The sequence below is a fragment of the Eumetopias jubatus genome, unplaced genomic scaffold (genome assembly GCF_037043125.1).
Source record: "Eumetopias jubatus isolate StellerSeaLion01/CBP00866 unplaced genomic scaffold, mEumJub1_p1.0 scaffold_14, whole genome shotgun sequence".
In the NCBI taxonomy this organism is placed as follows: domain Eukaryota; kingdom Metazoa; phylum Chordata; class Mammalia; order Carnivora; family Otariidae; genus Eumetopias; species Eumetopias jubatus.
Genome location: NW_028274820.1, coordinates 93405212 through 93429958, shown reverse-complemented (window position 1 = coordinate 93429958; position 24747 = coordinate 93405212). Strand labels below are relative to the sequence as shown.

Genomic DNA, 24747 nt, shown 5'->3' with positions numbered 1-24747 from the left:
AGGGACCTGTTTTGGGTGAGAAGGTTCTGAGTTGAGCTCCGAACGTAGGGACAAAGGTCAGAGTCGCATGTTTCTTGTGCACCTCCCTTGGAGCGCCGACCAAAGCACTGGTTAAAACCGAAGCAGGCCCCGTAGATTGAGAGAGATTGTCAGCGCTCAGAAGGCACCAGTACCTTGTGGATTTAGGAGTGAAGCAGCACTGGCCTGCCTTCCTTGGATCCCCCTTTCTCTCTTCCTTCTCTTTTAAAAGTCCCCGAAGCACAGAGGTGACAACACCTGTAACTGGGCAGAAATCACATGACCACCCCCCCCCCCGGTGACCCACAGTTTGGTGGCCACTGACATTCTCGGGGGGCTCATGGTTGCAAATCCTTGGGCTCATCTGGAGTGAGCTTCATCAGTTTGTCCACGCAGAGCAGGATGAGGGTGAGGAACCACAGGCTCCAGCCCACGGCGGCTGCGATCCAGCCATATTCGTCCACTCCGGTGTGGCAACACCGAGCCACTTGGAGGCAGAAGTCCACGTCTGGTGGGGAAGGGAAAGCAAGAACAACAGGGTGCATCGCACCAGCCCACGCAGCTCACCCTCCAGGGTTTGTAAGAACAAGCCAGGAACCATACGAGAGCTAACGTTTACTGAAGGATGCCACACACGGTTACGTGCTTCACACACGTCCCCTTACTCGTTCCTCACACAGTGAGATGTACAGTTATATTCCCATGAAGGAGCTGAGGCTGTAACTCGCCCAAGGTCACCAGATAGCAGAAGAGGATTCAAACCCAAGTCCGAAAGAATCCAAAGCTCTGAACTTAACCTCTAAGTATTATTGCCTATTACCCTCCTTTGTAAATGCCCAGAAGCAAACACATTTGGTCATTCAGTGAGGGCAGCAGAAAGGGAGTCAGTGTAGAATAAAGCAACACTATGAATTGGACCCGTGGTAACAATGCTTATTGCTTTAGGAAATACTGGCCTCCTTGCTGTTGGGAGTGCTCAAGCAGAGGGTGGACAGAAATATGCAAAGGGTGCTGAAACAAAGCTCTTGCATTGGGCAGAAGTTGGCCTGGCAGATTTTTCTGGTTTTTCCCCTTCTAAGTTTCTAACGCATCTTTGGCTGCTATACATACTGTGGATGGGTCATTAAAGCCATCTGTACCAAAGATTGTGAACCTACATCAAGGCCAAGGCTGAGATAGCTTTTTCGATGTGCTATGCAGGCAGTTCTGGGGGCCATGAACAAACCACACGAGGGCATAGGAAGGCCAGGCAGGCGCTGTGCCACCGGACCCCAATCAACAGCAAGCAAGCTTAAGTTTCCCTCCCAGACCCAGGGCCAGCTCTGGGGTGAGGTCAGCAGCCAGGAGAAGCTTACTGGGGCACTGCTCCAGGTTTCCAGGGTCTGGGTGGTGGGTGGTCAAGGTGGCATTGTCACTGTTTCTCGCTTCTGGAAGAAAAGACAGAAGAGGGTCACAGGCCGTAGGAAAATCCATCCCCAGGCATAGAGTGTGAAATCTTTTTTTGTGAATTTGTAGTGATACTGTGAAAGTTCCAGTCTAGGTATTTTAAGACTTCATGCAACAAAGCTAACAATATGTTATAGACTGAACTGACCCCTCCAAGTTCATCGAAGTCCTAACCCATGGTAGTGACTATATCTGGAGAAAAGGCCTTTAAAGAGGTTAAATCAAGGTTAAATGGAGTCGTATGGGTGGGTCCTCATTCAATATGACCGGTGTCCTTGCGAGAAGAGGGAGAGACACCAGGGATGTACCTGCGCAGAGAAGAGACCGGGTGAGGTCACAGTGAGAAGGTGGCATCAGGAGAAAACACACCTGCTGACACCTGGAGTCTCCAGAACTGTTAGAAGATACATTTCTATTATTTAAGCCATCCAGTCTGTGGTAGGTTTTATGGCAGCAAAGGAATACAGTCCCCTTTTCCTTTCACTATTTTCATTCAGAGACGCTTTATCTGCATGGTTCATCGACTCATGGCTTCACACCTCATCTCCTTCATATCTCACTCTTCAGTGGCCAACGCCTGCTGCAAATAGCTTTCCAAACACTCTGTTTTAGCTGTTTCCTATGCAAATAGCTACATGTAGACATGGTTTCTCTCGTATATATATATAATATATATATATAATATATATTTCTCTCATATATATATATATTAAAACAATCATTTAACAAGCTCACATGTCTTCTCATACATATCTTCAATTCCCTTCAAAAACTTGAACGAATAAATGTTGAAATCTGACTTTGTGTCTTAACTTCTGATGATTATGATGGTATACCTCAGACAGATGGTTATCAAAAAAATTAAACACTATGCAACCAAGTCCAGAGATGGCTAGAATTTGCAGCCTTTAGAGTTGTCTCTTGACCCGTAAATAAGGAGCACAAAGGTAAAAAGAACTTTAGTGGGAATTCTCAAAGTTCTATCAGTGTGGGGGTGAGGTGGGGCTACGGAGATGAACATAAAGATTCCTAAGCATGAAAAGCCATTGTCTCTGTTCCCTCTCGTGACTGAGAATGAGCAGATGGATGATCCAGGTCTATTCTGTCCAATAGGGCAACTACTTGTAGCTATTTAAATTTATTAAAATGGACTTAAATTAAAAATTCAACCTCCTGGTCATATTAGCCACATGTCAAGTGCTCAGTTACCACATTGGATCACCACATTCCAAAATGCTACCATCCTGGAAACACAGCACAGACGTGGAACATTTCTGTAGAGGCCGCTTTTAGGCAATAGGCATGAGCACTCGAAACTTGATCAAGGCATAAGGGCCCACAGCGACCCCCACCTGCATGCAAACAGGCTCATGAAGCTTTGAAATAGCCACCCAAACTGACCAGCTACAACAACCAGACACAGTTCCTAAGATTACTGGAACAGGGAAAGTTCCGTATGTTCCCATGCTCCCTCACTCCACCCTATAACTATAGCCCCTCACCACCACCTCACAGCAGAATGTCTCTCCTTGGCTGTCCTGCCCGTTGCCCTCTTGCAGTGTATTCAGTAAACTTCTATCTCCTTTGTTCTGCCTGGGGTGAATTCTCTCACTATTGGTACCACTGCCCCCCACCCAATCGGGATGCCCCACAACTTCCATCATCAAAAAAATTTTTATTAGATAGTGTTAGGCTAGGTAGATCAAGACCAAGAGGTCAATTTTAAAGAACTGTTCTGGAAATTAATTATACTGCTGTTCTGCTTCCTTGAGGATGCAAAAAATAAATAAATAAAAAATAAAAGGTGGTTTGGAAACTCTCAAGGCCCCACTGACTCTAGGGCAGCGTGTCCTTCAAAGGAGCTTGTTGTCGTGTAGCAGGACAAGTCAGGAAGCAACTCCTTGTTTAGCCAAAGCCATGAAATTGCTGCTCAGACAAATTTTATGCCACCGGTCCACCCAGGCCACTCCAATGTCCTGCCTGAAGTATAGTAATTACCTTGACACAATCTGATTGTTACTGTAAATTATTTACAACTAAATGGCTTAGAACTTGGTCTTTATTTGTTTTGGAGAAATTGATTCCTCAACATTTAATTTCCCTTTAACCCAACTAACTTCCTTGGCCTTGACTTTCATCTCCCCTCTGCCCTAGAATGGAAGTAGTCCCTGTCTAGAGCAAGTGAATGGAAAAAACCTAATTAATTGATGCTGGTATTAGGTTAAAGCATTCGAAATGGCCATTTTGGTAGGTCAAAAAATTTTTCAATATCGGTAATTTTATATGGTTCGAACTGAATAGCCTAATTAATAATTTCTAAGAATTTAAACCTCATCCTCCTCCCTCATAAGCATAGCTGGTCGGGGACCAGTCCCACTTGGGGTCACTTCCAAAGTACTGGGGGCTGGGAATACCCAACAATTAAGTGCAGTTAAATTTGTCAAGTTTTTTGAGAGCCTATCATAAGTAATTCACTATGAGGGTAAACAAATAAAAGAAATGAAATGCTCATCTGGGGAGGGGTATTGGAAAATAAACATGCTAACATTCATTGTTTACCCTGTGCTAATTTACTAAAACTTCTTTACATGCAGTAGTCTCATTTCATCTTATGACAACTCTATATATATAAGTGCTGTGATTATCCTCACGGTATAAATGAGAAAACTGGGGCACAGAGACTTTAAGTGATTTGCTCAAGACCACACAGATAGTAAGTTGTGGAAGCCAGAACTGAGCTGAGGCTGAGTGGCTAGAGCTCACATTCTGAACCTCTTAAGAAGAGGCGGTGAGGACAAGGCAGACAGATACAGCCCTGAGGGGTCATCAAGGGTTGGTTTTGAGAGCGAGAAATCTGTCAAGGGCAGGGCAGGAGCTACAGAGCAAGATCAAAGCCAGAGGCCAAAGCCAGAAGCATGAGGGTATGAGGGACGTCTCCCTGCATGGGGTGCAAAGCCCAGCCTGAGAGAGCAAGACAGGAGCTGCTATTCAACCCCTCTAGCGTGCGTGAACAGAGAGGGCAATAACTCAACATCTCCCGTGCTCGGGGAAGGTGGGAGAATCGTAGGCAGCATTTGACAGCTTTCCTGCTTTTGGGTTTTGTGAAAGTTGCAAAGGAAGCACAGGGTTAAGGGAGGGACAGAGGACCTTAGGGGAGGATCAGGAGTACAGAGCGGGAATTGCAAACCACAATAGCCAGGGGCACCAAGAAGGAGCCGTTGAGACACAGCAACCAATAAAATGTCACTTTAGGCCAGATTGGTCCCGGGACGGGAGAGACTGTCGGTACATTGCTTTTTCCTCTTTCTTTGTGGCAAAGTCCAATCGAAGTGGCTAATCCTGTCCTAGCTGAGGAGTTGAGCATTTGATCAAGGGCTTAGGTAAATGTCTAACACCCCCACCCCAACTCACCACCTTCTGTCTAATCCTTCAGGTGAGAACTGTTTGCTCTTTGCTTTGTGTGGCACCAACCCTAGCCAAAGAATCTCCTCCTTCCCTCTCCCTCCTTCCATCCCTCTCTCCTTTCCCTCCTTCTCTCCCTCCCCCTTCCCAGCGTGGCCAAGAATAAAGCTCACAGTTCTACCTGCCAAGCAAGCCAAGTGGAAGGAGGCAAAGACCAGGCCGAGGGCCAGGGCAGCCCAGGGTGCAGAGGTGAGGTGCTTCATGCCGGAGAGGGAGAGGGAGGCGTCTGTCTGCACTATTCCTGCAGAGGTGTGCCGAGGGCTGCGTGCCATGTGTCCTGTGTGGACTGTGTCCTGCCGGAGCTTGAAAGCAGTGTTGTCAGAGGTGAATTTCTGCTCTGTGTTTGGGGGAAAAGAGAGGGGGTGGGGCAAGAGAAACCAGCTGTCACTCCTCGCTCTCACCTCTTCAGAAGGGAAGCTGAACTATGTTGGCTGGGGGAGGAAGGGAGGGGCGATTTATGCAATTCTGCCTTGAGTTCACTTGTTATCCCTACTGATAAAAGAGGGGCAGGAGAGGAGTTCTGTGCACTGCCGCCGGTTCCTTGAAGTTGAGTTTGCTGCCTCTTTCAGCTGCCTGGTGTAGCACTGGATTCTTTATTCTCTTCAGTCCAGTATTTACTGACACCTACTATGTGCACTACACTGTGCTAGAAGTCTGGGAATACCTGGCCTCAAAGTGCTTTCATTACAGACACATATCATTCAAACACAGCAATGTTTCGGGCATGACTCAGGATGGACAGAGTGCTTTGGTTCTTAGCAGCAAGAAGCCACATCTGTGGATGGAATGCTTCATGACCAGCATGGCATTTGAGTTGGGCCTTGAAGGATGAATAGAAATTTGACAGGCAAAGAGGAGAGGAGGGCACTGTAGGCAGGAGGGACAGAGGGGTGGAGGGACAGAGGGGTAAAGGTCCAGAGGTAAGGGGTGCTAGGGAATCCAACTTGAGTCTACTGCAGCACAGATAACCGGATGGGACCTGAGGAGGGGGGCATGGGTGACCAGCGAGCCATGAGACTGACAGACTGGCGTGCCAGGCTGGGGAGTTTGAAATAACCAGGAGGCAAAAGAAAGGCTTTGTGAAGATTTTGAACCAAATAGTAACATTTATTGAACACCCCCCCCCCCCCCCCCGTTTATATGAAAGGCATCATTGTAGGCATTTGGGACCCACACCTGCCTGACGTGATCCTACTCTTGATCCTACTCATGGTCCGGCAGTGAGACCAGCAATACAGAAAGATGTGTGATGCGGTACAGTAAGACTCAAACAAGGGTACCTTCTGCAGTTGTGGGAATACACGAGAGAGAGAGCGGTACAGGGGAAGCATTCACAGGGGAAGTGACATTTGGGCTGGGTATTGAAGTTTGCATACACAGATGGGAGCTGATGGAACAGCACACACAGATTGTCTGTGTGCCTGCAGGCCTGCCATGTATAGAGAAGTACGCTGTCTTCGTGCGCAAGAACTGGCCTGGCCAAGAGAGTGAGGTTAAAGTCTAGCTCATTCGAAGCTCTGTGGAAGGACATGTAAGCCATGTGTCAGCTCAGGGTAAGGGTGTCTTATTGGAGTACATCAGCCCAGAGGAGGCATTTTTTTCTGATTTGCCCAAAAGTACAAATTATTCTTGGGTTTGAGGGTGGGGGGCAGAAGTGCCTTAAGAAGGCCAATCTGCAGGTGATGTACACACATCAAGTTTGGTTGAACATTCACTTACTGAGTAGCTGCTGTGTGCTGGGCGTTTGGTATGGGAGGGGGGTCTGAAGTGGGTAAGGCAACACAGTCCCTGTCCTCAAGGAGCTTGGGGTCTGGTGAGGGAGAGGGACAAATAAATAAAATGCAATAAAGTAAATATGGTGAGGAAATCTTGACAAAGAACGGGAAAGTATGGAGGAGGGTTGGGGACTAGGGGGTTCAGTGAACATTTCACAATAAGGAAGGCATTTTAACCTGAAATTTGAAATCTGTGTGGTCCGCCAGGCACAGGAAAAGGGGACAGTGTGTGCAAGACCCCTGAGGCACGAACACATGCCTCTTGTCCCAGGAGTAATCACTGTCTTGGGAGCATGGGGTGGGCTCATGGTGTGTCTGGTTTGACTAAGAACAGATCGTAAATGGTCCTGAATGCCAGACAGAGCAAACTGGACTCTATCTTACAACTGGTTCTTACAACTCTATCTTACAACTGTCCTTCATGTGGACACCTTGATATTTCAGAAACATGAAGGATAGATCCACAGAGGGCAGGCTTGGATTCAGAGATCCTCTAAGAACTGTTGCAAAACTCCCGGCCATATGGGACACCTGGCTAGCTCACTTCAAAAAAAAAAAAAAAAAAAAAAATCCCAGCCAGAGATCAAAAGAGCCCTGAAATAAAAAGTTGGGCTGAGGATAGAGAAGAGGAGAACAGAATCAAGAGGCATTTAGCTGGCTGAATCAACAGAAAGGAACCCAGGGAGTGGCATCCACAGTTTCCGGCTGGTGCGGGTGTGTGGCTATGAAGCCAGCCTGGGGTAGCATTCCAGTCCAGCTTTTCTTGGCTGAGTGGCCCTGGCAAGTTACTTTATACCTCAGGTTCTTTGTCTGACAAGGAATAGGATTGATCTCATGGCTTGTTATGATGATGGAATGAAGTAATCCATGTGAAGTGCTTCACGTGGTGCTGCTAGCTGACGGTAGTAAATACTCCGTAAATGTTAACTATCATTTGAACAGAAGGACCATCTTAAGTAGAAAATGTGGGACAGAGGCAGTTTTCAGGGAAAAATAATGCTATTGATGTGTTGATTTATTTATATCCTGCCTTGGTCCAAAAAGCGTTTAAAGAAGCTTACATACAATTAATTAAGCCAGATAAAATAAATTGAAAATGAATGGGAAGAAATGAGGCAAAGGGAAAGTTGGGGTAGAAAATAGAAGAGGGATCTCTGAGTTTAGAGCACAAAATGGCACACATGTTTTCTAAGCTTTGTGGTGACCGGTGTGAAGAGGGTAGGGTCACCTGCATGCAGGTCACCTGCATGACTCATGGGCTCCCAAGATGAAAAACAACAGTGTGAGTACAACTGCTCTTGATACCAGAACTAGAGAGACCTTTTCCCTGGGGCCCTCCACAGAGATGACATTCCTTAATGGGACAGACACTATTCTTGACATTTTCTTCATAATAAGCCCCGCAATAAGCTTCATAGACTAGGGCTGATTTAGCCCCTGGGCACTGGAGATGACAGCGGTGCCTGGGGTCAACAAGATTTTGAAGGGTCTCGAAAATGCTGGAGACCTGAAAAGAGGTTCTCGGATCCAAGATATGAACAACGGACTGTGCATTCAAAAAGAAAAGCTGATTTTAAAAGCAAAGTTATACAATTCATTTTCAACATTTAAACAGAAACGGACTAGGGTGTTGGGTGCATCTTAATATGTTGGGTGCATCTTAATATGTTTGATGTAAGCAAGAGTGTCCCTCCAAAATGATGACAGCCTGGGACATGCAAAGATTTGAAACAGCCCTGCCTGGGGTTGTTGTGACAGTGCTTTGAGTAGCACCCACTGATCTAAGCTGACAGCGTCCTGTTGAATCATACCAGTGAAAGCCATTCTGGGTGTAGCGTATAGAGAGAGCAAGGCCGATAATCTGTTCCCTGTCTCTTTCTTTTTAACACACTGTTGTTTGACCCGGGACTGTTCTAGATTAGGAGTTTGCAAGTCACCTGAAAGACAAACATTCTCTTAACAGATGAGAGGACTTTCTTATCCTAAAATAAGATAGGATGGGCTTGACTGGTGTCTGATAACTCAATTCTCAACGACTGGGCTGCATCGCAACTATTTTTACAAATACCACCGTTATTAGCTGTTTTGTTTTTTTTTAAACAGGTCTGTAATTAATAACTCTGTGCAGTGGGTTACCTCACCTAGCAACTGTCTCATACATTTTACATTAGGTTTGCTTTGGAGAGCCTACCAGGAAGTTGACCTGCTCAAAGCCAGACATTCTACAGGAACTTCCTCAAGATTTTTTTTTAATGGTTGAGTTAAGTGTTTGGTTACCTTTAAAAAAAAGTCCAGGCTAAAATGTGGCCAGGCTCCATGGTGGTGGTTGGGATGGGATTGGGGTGGGGGTTCCATGGCTCTCACTGCCTCCAATTTTATGTTTTCCCTGACAAAATTGCATTTGAAAAAGGGAAGGAGGGGGCACAGTGTTTCCTGTGGTAAAAGACTGAAAACTAGCATTCTGTGGCCTGGAGTGGCCTCCTATAGGTAGGATATTTTATGTGAAGGAAGCTTCCCTTGTGATTCTGGTGGCCCCTTTTCCGGTCCCTTCCATCCCTGGGAAGAGACCCCTGGCTTTGAACTTGAGGCTCTCATTTGCAATCAACCCATCCTGAAGAGAATCGTAGCCCTAACCACAGCTATGCCTGCTGTTCCCTAACTTCTGACCAGAGGCAGGCCCATGGCTCTTTCTGCAGAGGGCTTTGTCAGGCTCTGTTTTCACAGGATAATGTCAGTCTGCAGTTGGACATAGGACTGAGACACGTAGCTTCACCTGAGCAGGATCTAGTTTGTGGGGGAGATTAACCACGCTCACTGCTGCTCAGTTATGGGTCTATAATTCGGAGAGTGAGAAAGAAAAATGGAGTTCAATCGTGAAATCACGCGGTAGGGTTGATCAAAGTAACAAAGTGAACAAGGTCTTGAGCCCACCATTTGGAACCATTTTTGAGCAGTTCCCGGAATAATTCATTCAATTATTGCACTAGGGTGGGCAGTGGTACCAGACAGAAGTGGGGTTAACAAATGGATGGGATTTCATCTTGGCGAAGGCCATCTTCCATGTGGGCCCTGGATCTCATTCCCTCCCATCTTCTTAGATTGCACTGTGATCTGTGAACATACTTTGATGATTTCTGTGTTTTGTTATTCATTAAGACCATCATATGGCCATTTTGGGTAAACATTTGGCAGTGCTTGAAAAGAATGTGTCACACAGTTGTGGGGTTCAGTGTTCTGTGTAAGCCCATTAGTGCTAATTGTGTGGCTCTCATCTTCTGTATATTTCCTGTTTTTAAAAATCTGGTCTGCTTATCCTGTCGAATACTGAGACAGATGATTGTGGTTTTCTCTTTTCCTTGTAGGTTTGTCTACTTTTGCATTAAATAGTTGAGGCTGTCATTAGGCCTCATGCAAATATAGAAATGACACACCAGTGAATTGAACCTTCTTTAAAAAAATCATTTTGTAATATCCCTCTCTACCTCTAGTGATACTTTGTGCCATCAGGTTTTTGTCTGCTGTCACTATAAGCTAAACCACCTTTCTTTTTGCTTAGTATTTCGTGCTGGACCTTTTCCCATCATTTCTTTCATCTTCTCTAAATTCTTACTATGTTTTGGATGTGTACCTTACAAAAACATAGTGTAGGATTTTTTAAAAAAATCCCTTCTTGGAATCTTTGCCTTTAATTTGGCCATTTAACCTGTTTACATGGGATGTATCCATACTGATTGGTTTAGGTTTGAATCTCCATCTGACCAAGAGCTCTCTGGTTTTCCCACCTGTTTGACATCTCTTTTTTCTCACCACTTTAGGATCGAGTTTTTTATTCCATTTTTTTTTAGAGATTACTGCAGGCATTCTTGTCTTATCAAAGTCTAATATTAATTGATACTTTTACCATCTTTCCAAATAATGTGAGGAGCTTAGAGCTTTAATACTACTTGTCTACTCCTGATTTTTATATCATTATAGTCATGTATTTTAACTATATACATACAGTTTTTTAACTTGGTAACTCATTATTACTATTTTATACAGTGAATGTTTGCTTAAACTTATCCACGTATTTACCACTTTATTGCTCTGGATTCCTTTCTGCAAGTCTTGTCTTCCATCTACAATGCTTCTTCTCCTTAAAGAAGATCTTCAAGTATTCCCTTGGTGGAGTGATTAATGCTCTCAGTAGTTGTGTGTTAAGATATGTTTCTCTTCTTCCTTTGTTCTTGAAAGGTGTTGTCACCGAGTGTGGAATTCCAGCTTGGCAGATATTTTCTATCAAGGCTTTAAAGATATCATTCTATTTCTTTTGATTTCCATTGTTTCTCTTGAGAACTGTCCATCCAGTGGTGCTCCCTTGTACGTAATTTGTCTCTTTTTTTCCTTTGGTTGTTTGCAAGATTTTTGCTTTGTCTTTGGTTTTCAGAAGTCTTATTACAATGTGTTCAAGTATGGATTTCTTTTTATTTGTCTTACTTGGGGTTTGTAGGCAATTGAATATGGAGTTTGATGTCTTTTATCAGCATTGAGAAGTTGTCGGCCGTCAAATACTACTTCTGTCCCATTCTTCTCTCTCTGCCTCGTTCTCCAGTTACACACAGGTTAGACTTTTCCACTGTAGACTCTAATTCTCTTACCCTCTTCTTTATTCTCTATCCTTTGTTTTCATGGGCTTTATTCTTACTATTTTCTTCTGCCCAATCTTTTATTAAATGTCTTATCATCTGTGTCTAATCACCTTTTATAATTACCCATTGGATTTTTAATTTCAGTTATTTTAGTTTTAGTTCTAGAATTTCCATTTTGTACATTATTAAATAGCTTTTTCTTATACAGTGTCATTTTTCATCTTCATGAACAGAGTGAATATAATTTAAAAAATCTGTCTGGTAACATCAATATTTGTTCACCCCCATTGATCTGTTTCTATGGTCCATTATTTCTCCTGGTTGGTTTTCATTCATGTTGCTGTGTTTCCTTGTGTACCTGGTTATTTTTATTGTGCGCATAATTGCAGTTACACACAATTGTTTGTAGCAATAACTTGAGACCTAGGATGAGTCATGATTTTTTTTTTTTTTTTTTTTGGTTTGGTTGCTTTAGTCAGGGACCAACAACAATCTGCCACCATGTGTCTAGTCTCCAATATTGAGATATTTATAGTTAAGTTGTAGACTTTGTAAGGGTTAATTTATTTTGGCCACCTTTCCTTCTTTGTGCAGCTCTTTGGAAAATTTTTCCCCAAGGAAATTAGAGATGAGCACAAAAATGCATATCCAAAATTCTCCACCTCAACATTACAATATTTGTGAAAATGACAGCTTAGGAGCAGCTTATAATGGAATAAAAGATAGCTTCTAAAATGATGTTTTAGAATGATATTTAATTATTTGGAAAAACGCTGTATAATACAAAGCAGAAAAGGCAGGATGTGAAACTATGTATTTAGTAGGATTCCAGTTTTGTAATACACATGCATATGCAAAGAAGAAGCTTGGGAAGCATCCTATCAAGATGTTAACAGTGGTCATATCTAGAATTAACACTCTGGGACAATTTTTATTTTCTTGTTTACACTTTTATATGTCTTTCAAATTTTCTACAATGAGTGCATATTACTCTTTTTTTGAATGGATTTTACTCTTAAAATCAGGCAATAAAATCAAGTTAATACATTTTAAATAAAGTCTTTTTTTTTAAAGATTTTATTTATTTATTTATTTGACAGAGAGAGAGAGCACAAGCAGGGGGAGCTGCAGGCAGAGGCAGAGGGAGAAGCAGGCTCCCTGCTGAGCAGGGAGCCCGATGTGGGGCTCAATACCAGGACCCTGGGATCACCACCCCAGCCAAAGGCAGATGCTTAACGGACTGAGCCACCCAGGCGCCCCCCTTTTTAAAATTTGTTTAAAAATTAATACATTTTAAAAAAGAATATTTCAGGGGGACCTGGGTGGCACAGTCAAGCGTCTGACTTCTGGTTTTGGGTCAGGTCGTGATCTCAGGGTCGTGAGATCAAGCCCCGTGTCAGGCTCTGTGCTCAGTGCAGAGTCTGCTTCAGGTTCTCTCCCTCTCCCTCTGCCCCTCCTGCTTGTGCTCTCTCTCTCTCTCTCAAATAAATAAATAAATCTTGAGTATTTCACAGGAAAGCAATATAGTTACAACAGAGCAGATAGACTACATTTAACAGTACTTATCTTGTTGCCTGGGAAAATTTTCAATGTCAGGGAATCTTCTTTTCCATCAAAAAAATTTTTTAAGTGCTTTTTATTTATTTATTTTTTGAGAGAGAGAGAGAGAGAGAGAGAGAATCTTAAGCAGGCTCCACACCCAGCACAGAGCCTGACATGGGGCTCAGTCTCACGACCCTGAGATCATGACCAGAGCCAAAATCAAGAGTCGGATGCTTAACCGACTGAACCACCCAGGTGCCCCCTGCAGCCAAAAAAAAAAAAAAAATACTAATTAAACGTCAAGTTGCATATGGTGTGGAGAACTGCTTATTGACAGACAGCCTTTGTTTTGGGGGTGCCCAAGGTATACAACAGAATGTACAGACACACTCCAGAATGTTCAGGACATAAAGAAGACTAGAAATAAGACAGAGAAAAAAAATAGAATCTCAGTGTTGGAAAGGGACCTAGAGGCCATCTGGCCCAATCCTTAACCTAGTAAGAATGCTCTCCTACAAAGAAAGTAGTATGCTAGAGAGCTTAGTAAGGCTGCATTTGACCTCTCCTGCCTCTCAAAGTGGTTACTTAGACTTCTGCTAAAATGCCTCCAGTGGCAGGTGTCTATTTTTTTTTTTTAAGATTTATTTATTTATTGAGAGAGAGAGAGCATGAGCGGGAGGGGCAGAGGGAGAGGGAGAGAGAATCTCAAGCAGACACTGTGCTGGGTTCGATCTCATGACCCTGAAATCACGACCTGAGCTGAAACCAAGAGTCGGACACTTACCTGACTGCCCACCCAGGCACCCCTGTTTCTTACTAATTTTTAAGGCAGCCAGTTCCACTGTGGGATAGTTCTCTACCTGTTAGAAAAGTTAGTTAGTTACTAGCCCAAACAGGTAAGGGCATTTTAAGGTGAAGTTAATAAACAATGGGAGGGGAGCGGAGGCCAACTCTATGACTGGCAATTTCTGGCTTCTTCATTCCCAGCCTTACCATTCGTACAAAATATTTCTGTTGGCACAACAGTGCTTGTGGTCAGATTCATTTTTGTTTAATAAACAGAGATGTATGTTCTCAAAGAGTAATTTTAAGCTAAGGTTTTTGGGAAATGACCTGCATGTTTGTGATAAACACTCAGACAATTTTTCTTTTCCAGTTTGTCCACATGAGACTAAAAAGAATCAGTGAGCTGAGTCAGACACTGTTAGCCCTTCCTCCCAGCCTCCAGCTTCTTCTCTCTGGCTGTGTGCTTCCGGCTGTTTCTGGAACTTTCCTTCACTCTCTGTCTTTTTTGTCTGGGCTGCACGTAGCCTGGACAACCAGCTGTGAGTCAGGAGTCCTGGATTCCATGTTTGTGTTGTCTTCCTCTGTGTGACCTTGGAGGAGGTCATGTAACCTTGGTGTTGATGCTACCCAAGAGAGGCAGTGGGGGCTCTCTGGGAAGGAGATACATGGGGGAAAATCCAGGGAAATATTGCCTTCAATCCTTTGTGAAAAATCTTTGTCTGGGGGCCCCGGGACTCTCCAGAGGGGATAGGTTATCCCTAGAAGGGGTTTTGCTATGCATAGAGCCTAATGCAAAGGGATGTTATGTCCTGTAAGAGACCAAGGGGAAATCAGCAGCTACGACATGAAGAGACTCTGAGAGTCGGGAGCCCATATTCTGCTTCCAGCCACTAATTCACTGGCGGACCTTAGGCAAATCCCTTCACCCCCTGGGGTTGCTTCCTCATCCTTACAGCAAGGGGATTGGGCTCGATGATCTCTAAGTTTTCCTCCAGTGGTACAATTCTGTGACCCTGTGCTCAACACGGTCTGTTCAATGGAGAAGCAGGTAGGGGTGGCCATCGTGCTGAAAAGAGCCTCCCCAGTGGAGTTTGGAGTAAATATTATTACCGAAAGGGCAAATAAGTGGGGAGCTGCTCCTGAGTGAAAAATGGGGAGGTCTGAAAGGTAAAATGCATTGGTGACAAACTTTGAGGCATTCTGTTCTCTTCGTGAGGAAATTTTATTTTCCTACGTCTCACTGCCAGTCAGCATGTGACTTGGCAAGTGAAGACAGAAGGGGGCAGAGTGTAAAGTAGCTCCGCTCTGGAGAAAGGAGACGCAGAGAGACGAAGCCAAGATATGTGGAGGTGGAAGATAAGCAAGCCACAGGGTTCCATGATGGAGGGTCTTCTCCTAAGGAGTGAGGTGGCCATGTGCTGAGGGGAGGGAAGTAAGATGAGATGGAGCAGGGGAGGAGAATGTGGCTGACAGAGCCGCTTGGGGGGGCTCTTTCTTTTTTAGGGAATAATCTCGGGGGACAGAAAGGTGTAGAACAACTGTGAGGGCCAAACTGACGTTGGAAGGCACCATTGTGCACCGTGACACTCCCTGAAGAGGGTCCATGGCCAGGAGGGAAGGGGGATGTATGTGGCAGGAGATGATTCTGGTTTCAGCACACATCACCCTGACCTCAGTGTGCTGATGACATGAACTCTTGGACATTACTGTCAACAAATTGCATCTCTCTGCATGTGTGTGTGTGTGTGTGTGTGTGTGTGTGTGTGTGTGTGTGTAAGTTGAACATCATTCCCTGTCTTTTTAGCAACTTCACATCATTCCCTCTGTCTCTAGCACTTTCCCTCTGTGAATGCATATTGTGAAGGATTGTGGATGGTGGGGTCAGTGTCCGGCCAATGGTGAAGTGCTAGGTAAGTGGATGGTACAATCAATTATGCGAATGAAGGTGATCTGGCTGGAATTCAGTTCAGAAAAGTTAGACACTGTTTTTGGAAAATGGGGTTGTTACTTTGCAGCTAAATTGTTATTTTTGGATTAAATTCCTTGCGAGTGTTTTAGCTTGCTCTCCACTTATCCCTTTTGGTTTTTTATTTTTATTTATTTATTTTTTTAAGATTTTATTTATTTATTTATTTGACAGAGAGAGAGAGAGCACACAAACGGGGAGTGGCGGGCAGAGGCAGAGGGAGAAGCAGGCTCCCCGCTAAGCAGGGAGCCCCATGTGGGACTCGATCCCAGGACCCTGGGGTCATGACCTGAGCCGAAGGCAGTTGCTTAACCAACTGAGCCACCCAGGTGCCCCACTTTTGATTTTTTAAATTAGGATGATCTCCTGTAAGTTGCTCTTGTACCGCTGAAAGTGTGGTTGTGCCCAGTATCTTTGTAATCCCCTGTATAGGGACGTGGGAACAAAGGAGGCCCTTTGTTTAAAAGAATGCCCATTTTGAAGGGGTGTAAGTGGAGCACTCACCTCTTTCCTTTCTCAAGAGCCCTTTTAAGGAAAGTCCTAGGGGCACAGCGGTGCCTCACCGGAGACCTGCATAGACAAGTGTAAAGAGACCCAAACTGGCATTGTGCCCCAGACTTGTCTAAAGAATGGCATCACTGGTAGTAAACCCTGAATGTCAAAAACATTTGATCACATTGGGGACCGATTCTGTTCTGAGAAGGTTGTTTTTCTCAAGACCTGATGCCAACGGTGTCAATTTAAAGCCTTGGGTTGAGAATTTTGAAGAGTCATAAAAAACCAGACTTAGTGACTAATAGGAGGATGCCTTGCTTTTTTAAAATAGTGACACAAACAAAGGAACAAGAGCTACTTCCTAACTTTGGATAAGCTATTGAGCTCGCCTGCGCCTTGACTCCAAGGAGTGGTCTGGACTTGATCTTTTGTGTCTTTTCTACCCATTGCCGGAGATGCTCTTGAGGGTCCCCGCTGTGCTGGGTTCTCCTCTCCTCTTGGCCCTCCCTCCCGCTACTGAGATTCACAGCAGAGAATTTGGGAAGCTTACTTTGGTTTTGGACGACCTGGACTGGGGTTGCTGCTGACACCGGTACCGTTTCAGCCCTGGGCATGTCAGCAATGCTGTGAAATGCTCTGTGGAAAGACTGTGCTCAGGCAGGACACTCGCAGAGAAATGTAAAATTTATCTTTGTCTGATTCAAAGCATTTGTCTTACAGGCACCTAACGGGTAGGGAAAGGTAGAAGGTGCCCAGTTCTAGATGTGCTGGGTCCCTAGAGCTCACAGAATTATCTTGGATTATCAACTGTCTCTTCCTTGAGAAAATAAGTGAAATCTTTCCCTGACGCCAGTTTTCCCCTCAGGTACTGCCCTGCTCCCTCCTTCCCTTTCACAGCCTGAGATCTTTTAAAAAAATTTTTTATTGTTATGTTTATCACCATACATTACATCATTAGTTTTTGATGTAGTGTTCCATGATTCATTGTTTGTGCATAACACCCAGTGCTCCATGCAGAACGTGCCCTCTTTAATACCCATCACCAGGCTGACCCATCCCCCCACCCCCTCCCCTCTAGAACCCTCAGTTTGTTTTTCAGAGTCCATCATCTCTCATGGTTCGTCTCCCCCTCCGACTTACTCCCCTTCATTCTTCCCCTCCTGCTATCTTCTTCTTTTTTTTTATTTAACATATAATGTACTATTTGTTTCAGAAGTACAGATCCGTGATTCATCAGTCTTGCACAATTCACAGTGCTCACCAAAGCACATACCCTCCCCAATGTCTATCACCCAGCCACCGCATCCCTCCCACCCCCCACCACTCCAGCAACCCTCAGTTTGTTTCCTGAGGTTAAGAAGTCCTCATATCAGCGAGGTCATATGATACATGTCTTTCTCTGACTGACTTATTTCGCTCAGCATAACGCCCTCCAGTTCCATCCACGTCGTTGCAAATCACAGCCTGAGATCTTGAGAGAATTTGAGAGTATCTGGCTTTCTTCACCAGCCCCTGACTTCCCAATTCCCCAGTCCCTTCTTTAAATTCTGCCTCCTTCATGTGCCTCAAGTAGGTCCATCCGGGTCACCGGTAACCTCCAGAGGACAGACGGTGAGCACTCCACAATTCTTGAGACACTTCTCTTGAATTCTCTCTCTTCTGGCTAGCCTTCTGGATCTGTTCCTGGTCCATCTCCTCTGTCCTGCCTTCAGACCTTTGAGGTCCCGCACTCCGGGGCCTGACTTCATTGCATCTGTCCCCCTTGTTGTGGACTGAATTGTGTGCCTCTCACCCACTCCCTGTTTTCATAGGGTGAAGCCCTAACCCCAGGACCTCAGAATGTGACCTTATCTGGAAATAACCTGTTATATGTTAGTATAAATACCTATTTTTATGAAAATACTGTATTTTCCAAAACAAACAATTTAGTGAAAAGAGTAGCATCGCTGGCTTTATTTTGCAAATCTCTTTAAAGTCTGACTTAATAGAAGACAGCTGGATGTCTTTTGCTTATCTATTTTTACATTTGGACTCATTGCTATATGTTATTTTTGTTGAAATACATGATGAAAATCTGGCTTCACATAAATATGTAGTCTTTTTTTTAAAGATTTTATTTATTTATTTGAGAGAGAGAATGAGAGAGAGAGAGAGCATGCACAGAGGGGGAGCGGGAGAGGGAGAAGCAGGCTTCCCACTGAGGGACTCGATCCCGGGACTCGATCCCGGGACTCCAGGATCATGACCTGAGCCAAAGGCAGTCGCTTAACCAACTGAGCCACCCAGGCACCCATAAATATGTAGTTTTAAAAAAGGGAAAAATGGGGATGGCTGGGTGGCTTAGTCGGTTAAGCGTCTGCCTCAGCTCATGATCCCAGGGTCCTGGGATCGAGGCCCGCATCAGGCTCCTTGCCCCGCATCGGGCTCCTTGCCCCGTAGGGAGCCTGCTTCCCCCTCCGCCTGCCACTCCCCCTGCTTGTGCTCTCTCTCTGACAAATAAATAAAATCTTTAAAAAAATAAAAATAAATAAAAAATGGAAAAATGTTTTACTAGTCTTTTCAGGTAGTCATGTGTATTTTTCATTGATTCTCTACCAAAACTTAACAAGTAGTAATTTTTAAAAGCCTAGGTGCAATGTAGAATCAGAAACCAAACCACTGACCTTTTCATTACAATCCCTTGGCTAATCGTGTGCTCTCAATGGATCATTTGCCCAAACGTGACTGTGTAACATCATGCGTTGGGCATTTGGGAAATACTGGTTCACTGAGTTTTGCAGATCTCCCAAATGCTGCCACATTTCATTATATAATCACTTGAAAAATCACATTTATAAATATCTGCCACAGAAATACCCTCATCAGAAAAGTTTTCAGCATTGAGAAGCTATCAAGTTCATGTTGGCGCAAAAAAGTTTTCCAAAATTTTAATTGTTGTTTGAAAGTTAGAATTTCATCATTGGCAACAAACAATGCCAGTTGTTTTCCTTTGAAATGACAGAATTGTTTGGATCATTTCTGAGAAAGCGCCCGCCAAATGCCTCTGTCTGAATAACCATAGCTTGTCAGGCGTTCTTTCAAGTAAAGATGGTGTTCTGTGAAAATAGCAGCTCATTCAGCTGACAACTCACACCAGCAGCACTCTCCTGACTTCATTATGCCAGAAAAGTGCTTTCTGGGTGCTTTCCATTTTGTCCCCCAGGATATTAAAAATAAAACAATATCTCCTCTTTCGCCTGGACCACGGCTCTCGTCTCAGAACTGCTCTGCCTGCTGGAGCTCTTGCTTCCCTCCCCATCCACTCTGCAATTAGAAATATGTTTTCCAGGCTGTGCCGTTTGCCCATCCCCTACCCCCCCCCCCCCGTCCCCCCACAGGCTTCGGACCTGTCAAGGGCGCCAGTCGCTCTTGTGATAAAGCCACCGTCCTTAATAGGGTCTGCAGCTCATGGCTGTGCTCCTCCTGCTTCACCAGTGCAACCCCACTCCCCACCCCCTTATTCTCTCTGCCCTGTTTACACTGCCTTCTTCCCCTGAGGAAGAAGAGTCCGTCCTTCCGTGTACCCATCTCAATTATTACACATTTGTCCTTGTGGTTACTTAATTTGATTACTGAGACTAGAGAGTCTCAGCTCTGGAGCCACACTACCTGGGTTCAAGTCTCCCCTTTACCACTTACTAGCTGAGCAACTTTGAACTTGTCACCTGTCTCAGATTCCTAATCTGTAAACCAGCCAAACCATAACGATGGGGATTTAAATTATAGCTATTTCTTCGGGCTTTGTCTTACATTAGCCCATAGTAAGCATCATCTGTGTATTAGCCATCGATATTAGGATCATTATATTTGACTGCCCTGCTAGATTTCACCAGAACAGGAATTGTTTTGCCCATTGATGTACCTTGCCCGGCACATCATAGTTGCTCAATCAATATTTTTGAGATGATTTTCTTTTATTGTCAGTGAAAATTTGGCTTTAATTAAATGTTTGATTTTCTTCAAATTAGTCAACGGATGCTAATTTAAAAAAATCAAGTGGTGCAAAGGGGTTATCAAAGTAATGCTAAGGTCTCCCGCTCCACTCCGTCTGTGTTTCTTTTTCCCTAAGAACTACTTTTGACTAGTTTTTTCTTCTTGTTGTTACTGTCAAAATCTCCAGCTAACACGCTGCCATTACTGTTCCTGATTTCTCTGCCTTAGACAGTTTCTATGGACTCGTACGCTTCTTTAGTTTTGGTCTCTCCCACCCCCACTAAAACATAAGCCACGTGAAAGCAGGGACTTGGTCCTGTTTCCAGCTGTGTCTGCAGAGCCTAAAGCAGAGCCTGACACATTGTAGGTGCTCCATAAATAAATAACCCCTGAGTGAATAAGTGGCTACATCAAGACTCACTTCTGGAAGTTTCTGTAGATGCTTAGCATTGTGCTTGGTGAAGTACCAGTAATGCCCAGCGGAAATGAAATGGGCCCTATTTTTATCTTTACTGTTGCACAACTGTTACCTTCTGTCTCTTCTCTGTCCAATCAGTTTCCATATCCATTTTACTGCTTATACAGTTGTGAATATGATGCCCGCTCAAGCTGCCATTTCATTTTGTAACATTGTATCACTAAGGATTTAGTGTTTCCCCACCAAGGAATTTTTTGTATTGTGTTTTCTTTACGGACCATGTGTTATTTGCAATCCAGAAATCCATAAAGCTCTGAAAACAAAAACAGTTTTTATGGACTTGGCAGCACAATCTGACCTGATTTAACGTGAGGCATGTATAATTTCTATTGATTCTTCATAGTAAGAATGTAAATATTTAAGTACAGAAGGATTAACATGCTTTGATTACAAAATGCTGCCCCCAGGACCCACGGGGATATAATATATCATCTATACCTGGCTTAACTTTCTAAATAGGGAGCATTCTGAAATCTGAAAGCCATCTGATCCCAAGGTTTAAGACCTGTATCAAGAGTGTTATGTGTTTGTTACAAAAGTATCAGAGAATAAAGAAAAGGACAAAGCACATAAATCCAGATCCAAACCCTACCCATCGTGATGATTTCAGTGTAGTTCCTTCCACATCTTTCTATGGGGATTACAGATGTTAAAAAAATTCAATGATACTATATATACTGTTTCATAAAATACTTTATCAACAGTGTTCCAAGAACATATTTCCTTGTCAGTAGAACGCTTTTCATGCTGTTTTAATGGCTGTCCTGTATTCTATCACATATATGTGTCATAGTTTAAACCCCTTATCCTTTCCTACTCCCTCACAGTGGCCCCTGAAAAGGGTTCTGCAAAATCTCCAGGGTTCTGTGCACCAGTTTGAAAAACCACCGATCTGGCTCAGTATCTTCATTTGGCAGTGAAGGACCTGGGCCTCATGATGGGGTGTTGTCTTCCCCACCAGGGGGCCGCTCAAATCTCTTGGGCTAGTTTGATTTAGAACACACATCTCCAGAGATTTGTCTCTGTCCTCTCTCCATTATATAATGCCAGCTGAGCACACTGGCATTTTGGAAGAGCATCTTCTTTGCTCTTCCTGAAATCTTAAAAAAAAAAAATCTTTTATTTTGAAATAATTATAGATTTCACAGAAAGTTGCAAATAGGACAGGGAGGTCTTATATACCCTTCACCCAGTTTTCCCCCATTGGTTACATGGGGAAATTGACAATGACATAAAATTGTATATGGTTCTGTGTCATTTTATCACATGCATAGATTCATATAACCAGCACCACAATCAAGACATAGAACTATCCTGTCATTGTGAAGATCTCCCTTGTTACCCCTTCACAGACACGCAAACACACACTACCACCACCACCACCATTCCTAATCCCTAACAATCACTAATTTGTTCTCCATCTCTGTAATTTTTTGTCATTTAGAGAATGTTATATAACTGGAATCATATACTATGTGACTTTTTCAGATTGGTTTTTTTTTTCCGCTCAGCGTAATCACCTTGAGATCTATCCAAGTTGTGTTTATCAATAGTTTATTGCTTTTTGTGCTGAGTAATATTCTAAGGTACTTCACCCAGTTTTCCCCCATTGGTTACATGGGGAAATTGACAATGACATAAAATTGTATATGGTTCTGTGTCATTTTATCACATGCATAGATTCATATAACCAGCACCACAATCAAGACATAGAACTATCCTGTCATTGTGAAGATCTCCCTTGTTACCCCTTCACAGACACGCAAACACACACTACCACCACCACCACCATTCCTAATCCCTAACAATCACTAATTTGTTCTCCATCTCTGTAATTTTTTGTCATTTAGAGAATGTTATATAACTGGAATCATATACTATGTGACTTTTTCAGATTGGTTTTTTTTTTTCCGCTCAGCGTAATCACCTTGAGATCTATCCAAGTTGTGTTTATCAATAGTTTATTGCTTTTTGTGCTGAGTAATATTCTAAGGTATGGATGTACCATAAGTAGGAAATTTTGGTTGTTTCCAGCTTTTGGCTATTACAAATAAAGCTGGTATGATTGATATATAGGGTTTTTTTTTGTGAACATGTTTCCATTTCTTCAGGATAAATGGCATGAGTGTGATTGCTGGGTCCTAAGGAAAATGCATATTTAGCCTTTTAAAAAACTGCCAAGCCATTTTCCAGAGTGTACTGTTTTACATTTCCACCAGCAATGCATGACAGATCCAGTTTCTCTACATTTTTGCCAGTGTTTGGAATTGTCACTATTATTTGAGCTGTCCTAATAGGTATATACTGGTATCTCATCGTGGTTTTAACCTGTATTTCCCTAATGGCTGAACATCTCTTCCCGAGCTTAGTTGCCATGTGTACATCCTTTTAGGTGAACTGTCTCTTTATGGCTTTGGCCCATTTTCTAATTGGATTTTTTACCATTGAAGTTTGAAAACTTGATAAATTCTAGTTGAGTCCTTTATCAGATACGTGGCTTATATATATTTTCTTCCAATCTTTAGCTTGTCCTTTTATCCTTTTTTAAAAAGATTTATTTATTTATTTGAGAGAGAGAGAGCGCATGTGAGCGGGGAGAGGGCAGGGGGAGGGGCAGAGGGAGAGGGAGCCTTAAGCAGACTCTGCGCTGATTTCGGAGCCTGTCCTGGGGCTCAGTCCCGTGATCCTGAGATCACAACCTGAGCCCAAACCAGAAGTCTGTGCCTAACCGACTGCACCACCCAGACTCCCCTCTTTTTATCCTTTTTACAGGACCTTTTGCACAGCAAATTTTTGTATCATTTTTTTGTTTGTTTTATGGATTACATTTTGTATGTCTTATCTAAGAACGTTTCACCAAGCCCTTGGTTCTGAAAATGCTCTCTGTGTTTCTTCTCAAAGTTTTATAGTTTTACATTTTTCTTTTTTTTACGAGAGAGCATGTGCTCACATGCACATGGAGCGGGGGAGGGGCAGAAGGAGAGAGAGGGGCTCTCCAGCAGACTCGCTGAGTGAGGAGCCTGCTTTGGACTCGATCTCACAACCCTGAGATCATGACCTGAGCCAAAAATCAAGAGTTGGATGCTTCACCAACTGAGCCACCCAAGCGCCTCTAGTTTTACATTTTAAATTTATCTGTGATCTGTTTTGAGTTAATTTTTGTAGAGGGTATGAGGTTTAGGTCTTGGTTCTGTTTTTGGCCTATGGATGTCCAGTTGGTCTAGACCATTTGCTGAGAAGGTGATCCTTCCTCTACTGAAATGCTTTCCACCTTTGTCAAAAATCAGTTGACCTGACTTGTGTTGTGGGTTTATTTCAGGATTCTCTTATTTCCTTGCATTCACCTGTGTGTCTGTGCTTCCACCAGGGCCACACTCTTGACTACTGTAGCTGTATGGTAAGTCCTGAAATCAGTTAGTGTGGTTTCTCTTACTTTATTCTTCTATTCACTAGACCTCTGCTGATATGACCCTGTCTGGGAAGAAAGGAGTGCCTGGTTACTGCTCTCCACATGACCTCCACGCCCCAGTAAGGGGGTGGTCTCATTACCAATGGACAGTTGGGAAAGTTCTCATCGGATCTCTTCTGATCGAAGCTTCTCCCAGGTTCTTTTCAGATTTATAATGTAGATGCCATCATTTTTCCTTTTGTAGATGTACTGTTCCATTTGGACGTCAAGGTTGGTGCCACCTAAGTGGGTTCCTGCTGCAAGGAATTTGAGGACATCTTCCTCCTTCATTTGTAGGTTCCACCCAACGAGGCTAACAAGGGGGGCCTTATTATCACAGGGATAATAAGGGCTGGGAATTCAGACTCTGCACTTGGTCTTCTATGACACGATACTGGGGGTGTCACTTTGGTACATCTGGGTGAGGGTAGAAGTCTGGGCTTTCCACTTGGGCTTTGCGGGCATGAGTGGACATGGGATCACAGTCTTTTCTGTGGTGTTTGGCTGGATTAGAGTGATTATTATCTAAAAGTCTTTCTTGCTAGGCTGCCCCTTTCCTGATCCGTTGGCTAGAGAGAACAGGCTTTATTTGGGAATGTTTTGGGGGGGGGATTTTTTTTTTTTTCTATCTGCATATCTTGCTGGCTTCTGCAGCACCAAGCCTAGGATCTAATAAGCAAAAGAAACCCCCAGAGAACTCACCTCTGTCATTTCTCAGACCCTGAGTTTCC

The 24747-nt window shown here is 43.7% G+C and overlaps 1 protein-coding gene across 1 annotated transcript; it reads right to left on the bottom strand.

Moving 5' to 3' along the window:
- Window positions 1-356: 356 nt before the first annotated feature.
- On the bottom strand, window positions 357-5198 carry TMEM213 (transmembrane protein 213). Its single transcript, XM_028106218.2, has 3 exons — window positions 5048-5198; window positions 1374-1445; window positions 357-526 (listed from the first exon to the last, which is right to left on the bottom strand). Exons 1-3 carry the CDS (start codon window positions 5196-5198, stop codon window positions 357-359), a joined length of 393 nt encoding a protein of 130 aa, XP_027962019.1.
- Between the last annotated feature and the right edge of the window lie 19549 nt (window positions 5199-24747).

Coding starts and splice junctions, on each gene's coding strand:
- TMEM213 (XM_028106218.2), bottom strand. CDS start 5,198: ATGGCACGCAGCCCTCGGCACACCTCTGCAGGAATAGTGCAGACAGAC. Junction 1,446..5,047: donor CCACTTGGCTTGCTTGGCAG/GTAGAACTGTGA, acceptor CTTTTCTTCCAG/AAGCGAGAAACAGTGACAAT. Junction 527..1,373: donor AAACCTGGAGCAGTGCCCCA/GTAAGCTTCTCC, acceptor CTTCCCCACCAG/ACGTGGACTTCTGCCTCCAA.